This window comes from Prionailurus bengalensis, chromosome B3 (genome assembly GCF_016509475.1).
Source record: "Prionailurus bengalensis isolate Pbe53 chromosome B3, Fcat_Pben_1.1_paternal_pri, whole genome shotgun sequence".
In the NCBI taxonomy this organism is placed as follows: domain Eukaryota; kingdom Metazoa; phylum Chordata; class Mammalia; order Carnivora; family Felidae; genus Prionailurus; species Prionailurus bengalensis.
In genome coordinates this window covers 139,389,978-139,400,944 of record NC_057355.1, presented here as the reverse complement: position 1 = coordinate 139,400,944, position 10,967 = coordinate 139,389,978, and the positions used below count along the sequence as shown (strand labels likewise).

The window sequence follows — 10,967 nt, the reverse complement described above, 5'->3', positions numbered from 1 at the left end:
TCACGGTGGGAGGGTTACCGATGGGGAAGCGAATGTAGCTTCTGGGATCTGTCACAGGGGTGAGGCCGGGGAGACTGGGGAGGGGTGCAGGGAGGAGGGAGTCATCCTGCCTCAGGTGGGGCAGAAGGAGCACCAGAGTGGAGGTGACACTGTCTAGGATCCTTCAGCTTAACGCCCAGGTTGGAGTCAGACACTTAGAAGTTCAAGTTTTTTCTTTTTCTTTTTTAATGATAATAGAAAATGACAAGAGTGACGGTGCTAACAGTCAAAAGGGCACGATCCCACAGCCACATTTTTCACATCCATCAGTCACGGCTAGATATTTTTAAGCAAAAGAGCACACTGAAAGCCTCCGTTAAGAAATCGCCTTTTCACTGTAGTAAAAGTTAGTGATCTCGTCGCGAAACCCGGGGGGGGGTTGAGTAGCAAAGGGTTACAAGAATAGTTAAAATACCTTTCTATTAAGGAAACTACTTACAGGTTGATTATGAAAACGTTAGTAAGACACAGAAACGTTTCCGGTTCTCTCTGCGTGAAGAGTTGGTACCCGGAGAGCGGCCAGTTGCAAGAATACGGTCTCTGTAAAACTTTAAATAGTAGAAAGCGTTCCTATGCCTTCAACTGGGGGAAACGGGGTGGGGCACGTGGTAAAGGGTCAAAGGCAAGGTAAGATGTGGGTTTGCTCAAAGGCTGTTAGGCAGCCCCTCCGTATCCATCCATCCCTTCTAAGCTTCCCCCCTCCCCCTCCCCTCCTCAGCAATGCCTCTCAGATGCATCGGTGAGCGGTCAGGTCCCTCAAGGTCCCGGAGACCAAAGTTACCGGGACACGTTCAGCCCGACCCGACCATCCACTTTGTAGGGTTTCCTCTATCCAAGCGGAGTCTCCCTGCGAAAACCCGGGACGGCGGGAACCGAGCGTCCATGGCGACACAGAAGACTTGCTTGACTGTGGATCACTGCCCTTGGCCGGGACTGTCTGAACTTGGGGCAGCAGCCACGATCACTGCGGTTGCCCAGAAGAGCTCTGATTTATGCCATGAGTCACAGACGGGGAAACGTGGAGCTTTGGAAAACACCCATAATTTTGGATTCAGAGACAGTATGGCCTAGTGCTGGGTTTCCCCGCCTCAGCACTGTTCGTATTTTGGGGTCAGATCATTAATTCTTTGTTACTGGGGGGGGGGTGTGGGGGGGGTTGTTCAGCAGCTCCCCTGGTTCTATCCACTAGAGGCCAGTAGAACACCACCCCCCACCAAGTTGTGATAAACAAAAATGTCTCCTGACATTTGTCTCCAGGCCAAAGGTCCCCTGGAGGACAGAATTTTCTGAGGTTGAGAACCGCTGGCCTAACAATGGTTCAGCAACTTTGCTACATAGATGCCCTGGGCTCAAGACCCCACTCACCTGCTGACCAGCCTGACCCGGCAAACTCTCCCCAACTTCTCCGACGCTCGGTTTGGGACAGACACTGGGGTCACTTGGTGGCTGCCTAGCCACATGGAGGGGGCTCGGGGAGGAATAAGGGCTCTGAATTTCCCTAAGTGCCACAACATACAAGTTCCCTGCAAATCTACCTTGTCGGGATTTACTCCCGAGGCAGGAGGGGTCTCAGACCTCCCTCTGGGGAGGCGGGAAGTCAGCCTACAAAAGGACCCGGAAGCAGAGAATGAACCTTATTATGCAGCTGAATGGACTGTTCTGGGCACGCACACGTCTGCACCTCGGCCTAAAGATGGGTGCAGGGTTCGTCCCAGGCACCGTGCGGCCCGTCCAGCCTCTCCAAGGGTTTCCTCTGCCTTTGTTACCCATCTTGATAGAACATGATGCCTTTCACAGTGACTCAGAACAAACATCACAGACTTACATCCCAAAATTTATGTAGCCGGTGTTACATACCTTCGACCATTCAATCACACTCCCGACAGCTCCCCTTTTCCCACTGGGGGAATCGCTCCTCTCTCCAGTCACTGTGGTTTGCACTATTTTGTCCCCTGTCGCACCTCTCCCCCCCAAAAAAAGAAGGGACAAGAAAATGCCCAAGGTCTAATCTCAGAAGGGAGTTTCTGGGAGCGTCTGTTTAATTCCGACCACCTACATTTCTTGGAGAGGCTCCTTTTTCCGATCGGAGATTATGAGCTCTGTCCCTCTGGGCTCGCAAGCACTCAGCTCAGCCAGCCTGTCCTGCGTCCCTGTCACTGAATGACTGAGGCCAGGGGCCGGTGGGGCAGGCCAACACAGAACATTCGGGCTCTGACTGCCCCCTCGGGCCCCCTGAGCACAGCTCCTTGGCTGTCCCGGGGTCACGGCAGTCCAGCCCACCTAGGACTTGCTCTGGCGATGGTCAAAGGGCACTCGCCAGGACATGGTGCAGGGGCCCGGTAACAGGTGACAGCATGATGCCTGTCCTGGGGCTGGAGCTCACGTCCAGGGCCACCCCTGCACTCCCCGGTGAATGCACAGCACGCCAGGAGGCGGTGCCCTGGACCAGGCAGCTGGACACTTGCCAGGCCTCCATTCAGTAACCGTGTGGCCCCAGCTGCCCTTCCAAATATTACAGATCCTGATGGGAGGCTCTCTGATGCCTCGTGACCACTGTGAGCTTCTGAGACTGACGAACACGTGTGCACCCTCCTGCCCCTTTCCAACACCTACACTTGAAAGTCTGCTATCCGGGACCCACACAGCCCCAGCCTCAGAGCCCCCCGTCCTGGGATGGTCCCTTCCAGGGAGCTCCCCATAGAGCATGTGCATGCAAGGAGACACAGGGTTAACTACTCAGCCTGGAGAGCCAACAGGGTTGGATCTGAATCACAGCTCTCTAGATGTGGGTTCTCAGGCACATTAGCCTGGCCTCAGTTTTCTCAACAGAAGAATGGGACAATGACTAATGTGTACTTCTCTGCACCTCACTTTTGCCCCCAAGGGGTGATTTGAGAAGTGAATGAGATACAAACAGAGCACAGCACAAAGAAAAGGTGCACAAGAAGTGACAACAGTAAGGATAATAATTATTAATAGTGCCACTATTAATGACGAAAGGAGGTCATGCTGAAGAAGTGTGACATTTGTCTGGAAGGCATCGGGGAGCAGGGCAGACGACGGTGGCGTCTTTCCAGTCTCCAGGGAGGGATTCCCACATATGCTAGTGGTCTGGCCACATCCAAGCTCTCCATTTAGAACAGGCTGGAAAACGGCCTACTGCCTCTCCAACCAAGTGGCCTGCCCTCCTAACTTTCTCCCTTGGATCCTGGGGACCTTAAGGGAGATAGAACTGTCTCTCTCCGGCGGGGGGTGGTTAGGGGAGGTCAGGGGAGTATCGCTTGCCTCTTAACCTTGACCTCATGGGGAAGGGAGGGATGGCAGCGCGATCATCTTGCCCAGGCCCACACGGGAGGTGGGATGCCCTTGGGATGCACCTGCCTGAAGTGCCTTCTGGCCTCTCCTCCAAAGCTCCGGTGACAGCGGCTCAAGACCTCCTAAAGCAGGTGTTACTCTGCTCAGTGAAGTGTCCCACATACAAACAAACACAAGTGTGGGACACCTGTGGCTTGCAGGGGGAAGATGGGGAGACATGGAAGGCCAAGCATGAAGAACATTCTAGCAAAGGCAGGACCTCTTCCCTGAAAAGCAGTTACTGAAGAGGCAAGCCCCTTCTTTCTCAGCGCTGGCTCATCGAGTCAAGGTGCGCTCTGGGGCCAACGTCACCCAGGAGAAGCCAGAATGGGAGCTCCAGCCTGGGGTCAGCGACAGGAGCCTCTGTCCCTCCTCCCCGGGACAGCCCTGGGGCTCGACAGAATGACTGAGCCTGGGCTGGAGCCTCTTCCCGCAACACAGACCGTCCCACCTCTCCTCGGCAATCCCAGCGGTCGGCATCTCACTCCTCGTGTGGGCCCTCTGTCGTACTCCAGGTCTTGGCCGGGGTCCTTCTGCATGGTCCCAAGAAAGCTGCTCTCTGGAAATTTCCACGGCCACATAAAAAGACGTGCGCTCAACTTTAGACAGGAGAGCGGGCAACAGGGACTACCATCCCTGAAGCTTGAGCAGAGAGCCGGCAATGGGTAGGGGACGAGCGTGCCCCGTTCTGAGGACGGTCAGACTTCTACCTGTGGAAGAGGCCAGAGCCGGCCCACACCACGCGATGACATGGGACCCCGGGGAATGGCCTCTGTAGACCCAGAGCCTGGTTTAAATGCGCCCTGCAGGTGCCAGCCTCCGACGGCGGCATGGTGTGGCAGAAAAGAGGCTGGCTTTAAAGCCGGATGGTCCAGACTCAAATCCCAGCTTGTCACCTTCGTGCTGTGTGGCCTTGGGCAAACTCCTCTGAGCTTCTGGTTCCATATCTATGTACTGGAGCCATGAGGCCATAAGGTAACCGTACGGATTGAACGTGTGCATGTGAGTCTAGCACGGTGCCTGGACACAATGCTCACCCAGTGCCTCCTGCCCGTTACCCCCACATCTAAGACAGAACCCAGCTACGTAGGGCAGGAGGGACACTCTCTGGCTGGAAATCTGTCCTTCACCCTTCATTGGACATTCACACGCACATCTATCCTCGTTGTTGAAGTGATGGTGGAAAAAAACACACGCACAAAGAAAAACACCACAGGCGACTGAGACAGAGTGACCCTGAGCAAATCACTGTCATCACAGAATGCGAAGTTTGGACAAGATGGGCCCTAACGCTTGTGGCCTTGTGTCTGTGGCCCTGATGCTGAACGGAGAGAAATTCTTGAAAGTTGAATTTAACCGGCGTTTACGCCAGAGGGGAAGAAAGCCTTCGTGGGGGGAGATCCCTGCACCCAGAATTATCCAGAAAACACCCGGCCTGCCAGGGCTCTCCCGGATACCAGGTCTTTCTTAAGAGCTGGGGCCACACGCTCCCTTCCTTCCCCATCACGGGGCCCAGAACCCTCTCTCCCCTGCCCTCGCCACAGGCCCTTTGGGGAACAGGGAGAGGTCGCCTGCCTCTTTTCGGGGCTGCAGGCTCCCCCGAGGACATGGGGTCAGAAGGTGAGGCATCAGGACGTCTGGGCTGGAGTGACCTCCTAGCATTGCCTTGGACCTCTGGCTCTGGACCTCCTCCTTGGGTTCTTATGAACACACCGGTCTACAAGAAAGACCTTGCTCATGGGGCGGAGACAGGGAGGGGTCTGCTGGAGAGGCAGCGGGGGTGATGGGCACGCAACAGCTCGCCACCCAGCCCGGCCCGGCCCTGCGGAGAGCACAACCCTGTCGTGACCCCGGAACGAGCCCAGGCAGAAGGTCCCACATTCCTTCTCCTTCTCTGCAAAGGTCATTCCAGCTGTCCGCGCTCATGGCCTCCACTTGAGCCGAAGCATTCACGGACGCGTGCGTGGCTGCGGTGACAGATGTGGCTCATAAGAGTTGGCGGCCGCCTGGAGGTCGGGCCGGTAATCCCGTTATCACAGCGGCTCAGCGCCAGCCTCCCAGACGAGTGAGTGGCTGCCTCTGGACAGCTGAGATGTCCCTTTGCCTGTTATCAGGAACACTCATTTCTCCTGAGACCACAGGGACACGTCCAGCCCGTTTGCGATGGTCCCCAAACGGTACTACGGCTTCTTACCCAGTCTTTCCAGTTTCTCAGCCACGGAGGACGGGGCGTATGCCATTCATTTTCTTTTGTGCAGCACAGGGAGACAGTCACGCTTGGCCCGAGGGAGCCCGCAGGGGAGCCTCTCCCACTCTGGTCGGCACAAGGGTGCTGTCTGGGAAAGGGAGAACCACGCAGGGGCCTCTCCTAAGGACAGAAGAGCGAGCCCTTTCTCACGCTGCCCCGTCCCCACGGCACGTCCCATCGTGTGGGGGTTCCCTTGCTTGCCAGGCCCCCCTCAGCCACTGATCTGGAAGAACCCAAGGGGACTGACCCAGACAGAGCGCAGTCATGCCCTGCAACAGAACGTGGGAGCCACGCCGAGAGTAAACCGCGGGGGTCTGAGCACCCTTCCTGCCTCGCACACAGCTTCCAGAACCTCTGGGTGTTCTCCCCCAGGGCGGCTGAGAAGCAGGAATTTGCTTAAGAGACTGCTTTGTGGGGGGTTGAGAGAGCCCTGAGCCCTGAGCCGAGTCAGGAAATGTCCCTCCTGCTCTGACCCCCCCCCCCACCAGGAATCCGCCCTGTGACCTCCGGGCGTGGTCCCATCCATCAGAAGATCAGGTGTGTGTGAGCCTGCCATCTAAAATTCCGTGATTTCTCAGAGAGGAAAGCATCTTCATGCGGGTGTCTGAAGACGCGACCACTCGGCAGATCTAAAGCTTAAAGGCGCTTCTTCTGGTTTTAAATAAGAGAAAGTCTGTCCAGGAGATACCGGCCCCCTGCCCCTCCGCCCCAGGAAATCCTACCCGTCCTTGGGTTTCCTGATGCATCTGGGTCTTGAAAGGGGACACATGACTGGTGACAGAGGTGCCCTCTCCAAGTCAAGTGGGAACGTTCTATGGCGCAGGTGACCACAGCCAATACTCCAAAGGGCCGAGTGGGAAACCAAGGCCGTTCCGGGAACGCTCCAGTTCTGAGGGCAGCTCCTTCCTGGCACTGGACACACCAGGTGTGAAAAGTTGGCATAAAAACAAGACACGTGTGTGATTACTTCCCGCCCGCCAGCGATCGACCATGTCCGTATTTCAAACCTGACTGGCTGTTCCTTTGGGTCTCACGTTCCTGGAACGCAGTTTCAAGAATTCCCCAATTTGCTCCTCCAAGGCTCTGCCCCGTCCCGCCCCCAGGGGGGGCTGGAGACTCACACTCCCATGTTTTCTGGATCAGCTGGACCACAGCATAGAACGTGGGCGATCGGGGCCGCCTGGGGAAATTCCTGACGCACGGCGGCTGACCCTGGTGCCGCGCCCCTGGTCAGAACTCCCGGCTCCAGAACGTGGGCACAGCCCGAGGCCAACGGCGACGGTGCTCTGAGCAAAGCCTCGCCCTGCTGCGAGCGCCGCGCGGGGTGAGCCGGCCTGGGGCCCGCGGGCACCCCGAAGCTCAGAAGGTGAAGGCATACACCACCCCAACCACCACGATGTTCCCCAGTGTCGCTATGATGGCAATCCAGAGTAAGACCGCGTCGTTGGAGGACCGCGGAGGCTCCTCCGGCTGGCCCTGGCCGTTGGAGGCCGCATGCACGTTGGTGGAGGAGTTAAAGAGAGAGTACTCCGTGCTGAAGTCCTCGTTGGGCGAGTCCATGAAGGCGCCTCCCATCATGGGCAGCTGCGGAGAGGGAGAGAGAGAGAGTTAGCCGGGGCCCACGGGGCTCTCCTTGCGTTCGCTATCATTGGCAGTGCCCATTTTCACCTATAAAAGTTAGTATTGACAGCGATGCCTGGAGGCAGACACCCTCACGCCCATTTGGCGGATGGAAGCGTCAAGGCGCACAGCAGTGGGGGAGGCCGGGAGGGTGGGGGGCAGCCCACCGCGGCTGCTGGCAATCAGTGGGACTCAGACCTGCCCTCCAGAAACCACGCCCCATCTAAGGGCCACGCCCCATCTAAAGGCCACGCCCCTTCTAAAGGCCACGCCCTCCACACCAGCCTGGATTGTAAATCTTCCTTCCTCTTCTCATTGTGAAGTCATGATGCTCAGCACAGAACATTACGGAAACAGTCGAGAGGATAAAGAAAAAAATGAAGGGGCGCCTGGGTGGCGCAGTCGGTTAAGCGTCCGACTTCAGCCAGGTCACGATCTCGTGGTCGGTGAGTCCGAGCCCCGCGTCAGGCTCTGGGCTGATGGCTCAGAGCCTGGAACCTGTTTCCGATTCTGTGTCTCCCTCTCTCTGCCCCTCCCTCGTTCATGCTCTGTCTCTCTCTGTCCCAAAAATAAATAAACGTTGAAAAAAAAAATTAAAAAAAAAAAAAAAATGAAGAGTCCACCTCCCCACTTTAGGACAATCCCTGTCAACGCTGCGATATTTTTCTTTTGAATCTTTTTTCTGTGTGAGTGTGTACGTGTGTGTGAGAGGCAGAGAGAACGTGTTTAAACGTGCGGTTTTACGCTCCTGTATAAAAGGTCCATTGAAGTACCATTTTAACCGTTGTATCCTATTCTACCACAAATACAAGGCATAATTGAACCATTCCCCTATGGTTGGTGATTTAGGAATTTCTTTTTTTTTCCTATTATGAAATTTGTTTTATGTTTATTTGTTTTTGAGACCGAGAGGGACAAAGCGCGAGTGGGGGAGGGGCAGAGAGAGGGAGACACAGAATCCGAAGCAGGCTCCAGGCCCTGAGCCATCAGTACAGAGCCCGACGCGGGGCTCAAACCCACGAACCGCGAGATCATGACCTGAGCCGAAGTCGGACGCTCAACCCACTGAGCCACCCAGGTGCCCCTTTTCCCCCCTATTATGAATAATGCACTGAGAAACATCCCGTATGTACATCTGGGGGTACAAACGTGCTTGTTCGTGCATTTTCATTTATTGAGGGTGCCCTCCCAGCTGTGGAACTTCTGAGTCAATGTGGACGGATACTTCAGAGCTGCTGGTGCACAGGGACACATTCCCCAGAAGAGCGATTCTTCTTCCCAAAGCCTCGCACATGAGGACGCCAGCATGTGGGCACCCCAGAGATCGGAGTAAAGGCTCCAGGCTGGGGGTGGGGAGGTGCCAACCCTCCACACAGCCACGGAGAGACCCCTCCCTGCTTCAGCCCAGGAAACCGAGGTCCAGGCCTTCCAGATCACTCCAAGGGCTGATATGCCTTAGGTTCCAGGGTTGGCTCAGGCAACTATTAGGCCCATAGTGTTTGTTTTGGATGGCACCCGAGTGAATGAACATTGGAGCCTTCCTTCAATACACATTTCATTTAATCACTCAGCTAACCTGTTGGAGGTATCCCTATATCCCCCTTTCACAGGTGGGTAAGCAGAGGTCAAGACTAAAGCGCTATTTCATGGTGAGAGCCAGTCTGGCTATGGAGCCCGGTGCTTCCTGCCCTGCACGCAGCTGCCCCGACTCCGGGGTCTGACTCCACGTTAGGGCTTGGAGACGTAAAGGTCACTGACCCCAGGAAGACTCGGGCCACAGGGGAGCAAATCGGGGGCCATTTCACTTGGCCACTCATCTGACAAACACATATGAGGGGTGTATTAATTAGGTGCCCCAGTTCCTGAGTCTGGATACAGTGGTGAGCAAGACAGATGAGGCCCCTGCTTTCATGGGCCCACACTCCAGCCGGGGGATGACCCCGGAGGAAGATGGAGAGGGAAGACGAAAGACAGAACACCTGCTTGGAATACGCCATCAGGATCCCCACAGGGAGGCCACCTTCAGGCAGCTCTGTGCTTGGCCCACCCGGATCCCAGAAGCTTCTATGGGCTCAGAGGAGCTCGGCGTTTCATCCGTAACACAGCTCTGTCCTTTATTGGGGTGGGGACCCTCCAGCCGTCAGCCTGGGGATGTAGTGACAGGAGGGGGCCTGGGGATCTCAGGACAGGCCAGGGGCTGAGCCTCGGGGGCCAGTGGTTACAGGGGCGTGTTCACGGCTGCATTTACATACGTGTGCATGTGTTATGGCTTAGCAGGATGTTAAATTAACATACTGAGTTAAATTAACACATTTAGTATATGTTAATGACTATAATGATGAGCGCGAATGAAATCACAGTTGACATACATTCTATGAAAAATACAACTAAGCGTTTCAGTTTGAGAGCTGTGACCTCCCTTGCCCCCAAGCAGGTGACAGAGGGGATGGGCTGCAGCCGGCTCAGGCAGAGGCAGCCTAAGGGGGGCTGAGGGGCTGCTGAAGCAGGGCAGCCCTGGGTCCAGGGCCTTCCCATTAAATCCATTCCGTGCTTTAGAGCTCAGCCACCGGTCCTCTCCACTGGAGCCCTCCTTCCGGCGTGCCCCCAAGACCCCGTCCTGTCCTCGTGGCCACCCGTCCCAAGACCCAGTGGCCTGGAAGCTCCGGGAGGCCGGACCAGATCCACTTACTCTCATCACGGAGTCTCTGGAGCCTTGCACGGGCCTGGCACACAGTGGTGCCTAATAAATGCCTTTTCACGGACTGACGAATGACAGCCTCTCTCAACTGGGACAAACAGATGTCACTGCCAGGACAATGGCGTGTCTGGCATCTCCCCCTTCCACCTGCCAGGTATGGAGGGCGGCGGGGTCCCGCTGCCCTCCCTGCGGCAGCTGGCGCCCCAGCCACCCCAGGGGGCCCACCTTCTCTAGTGTCTTCCTCTGACCGCCCACAGCGGAAGCAGGGCTGAGGTGAGGCCACGGACACTCTCTGCTGGTGGCCTCTTAGATAGCGAGGCTGCGGCCAGGGCGGGAAGCTGCACTTTCCGCCTCCAGATGCACCTCCCCTGGGCCCGCTCTACCCCACAGTTAACCCACATCCCAGTGTCCCCACTGGCCACCTGTCCATCCCTCTCCCCCACCCCCCCCCCCCCCGGGCCCTGCTGGGTTTCCGGGCAGACCCCACCCCCAACCGCTCTCCCATCCTGCTGCGGCCTCGGGGGAGGCCTGTGCCCCCCTCGCCTCTCTCAGGGAGCACCAGCTCAATGGGTATTTCCATCAAATCCCTGGAGAAAAGGGGGAAGGTGGTGGGAGCTCCTGTGGGGGGAAAAGAGAGCAGCCCCAGGCGGACCGGCCCTGCCCACCACCGCCACCCGGCCCGGGGGCCGCTGCCGTCCGCTGGCTCTCGGCCCAGCGCCCCTCCACCCTGCACCCCTTCCTGCGCGCTGGCCCCCTGCACGCATTTACTGTGCCTGTGTCAGCTTCCCACGGCGGCCTTAACGAGTTACCACACGCTCAGTAGCTCGGAGGCCTGGAGGTCGGAGGTCTGGGACACGGGTCTCACTGGCCTCGCTCAACGTGTCACCTGTGCTCCTGCTGCACCCAGCTCCCACGTCGGCCCGTGGCCCCTTCCTCTGTCTCCCAAGCCTGCAGCGTGGGGTCCTTCTAAACTCTCTCTGACCCTCCGGCTTCCCTCGTGTGAGGACC

General features: G+C 57.0%; 1 protein-coding gene across 1 annotated transcript in view; it reads right to left on the bottom strand.

Annotated features, from left to right (window-relative positions):
- Window positions 1-201: 201 nt before the first annotated feature.
- The window catches only part of CB3H14orf132 (chromosome B3 C14orf132 homolog), a 58,254-nt gene continuing 47,488 nt past the window's right edge, over window positions 202-10,967 (bottom strand). Inside the window, exon 2 of the mRNA XM_043556959.1 lies at window positions 202-7,225. Coding sequence (XP_043412894.1) covers window positions 7,001-7,225 — 225 coding nt within the window. The 3' untranslated portion in view covers window positions 202-7,000. The remainder of the gene's footprint in view (window positions 7,226-10,967) is intronic.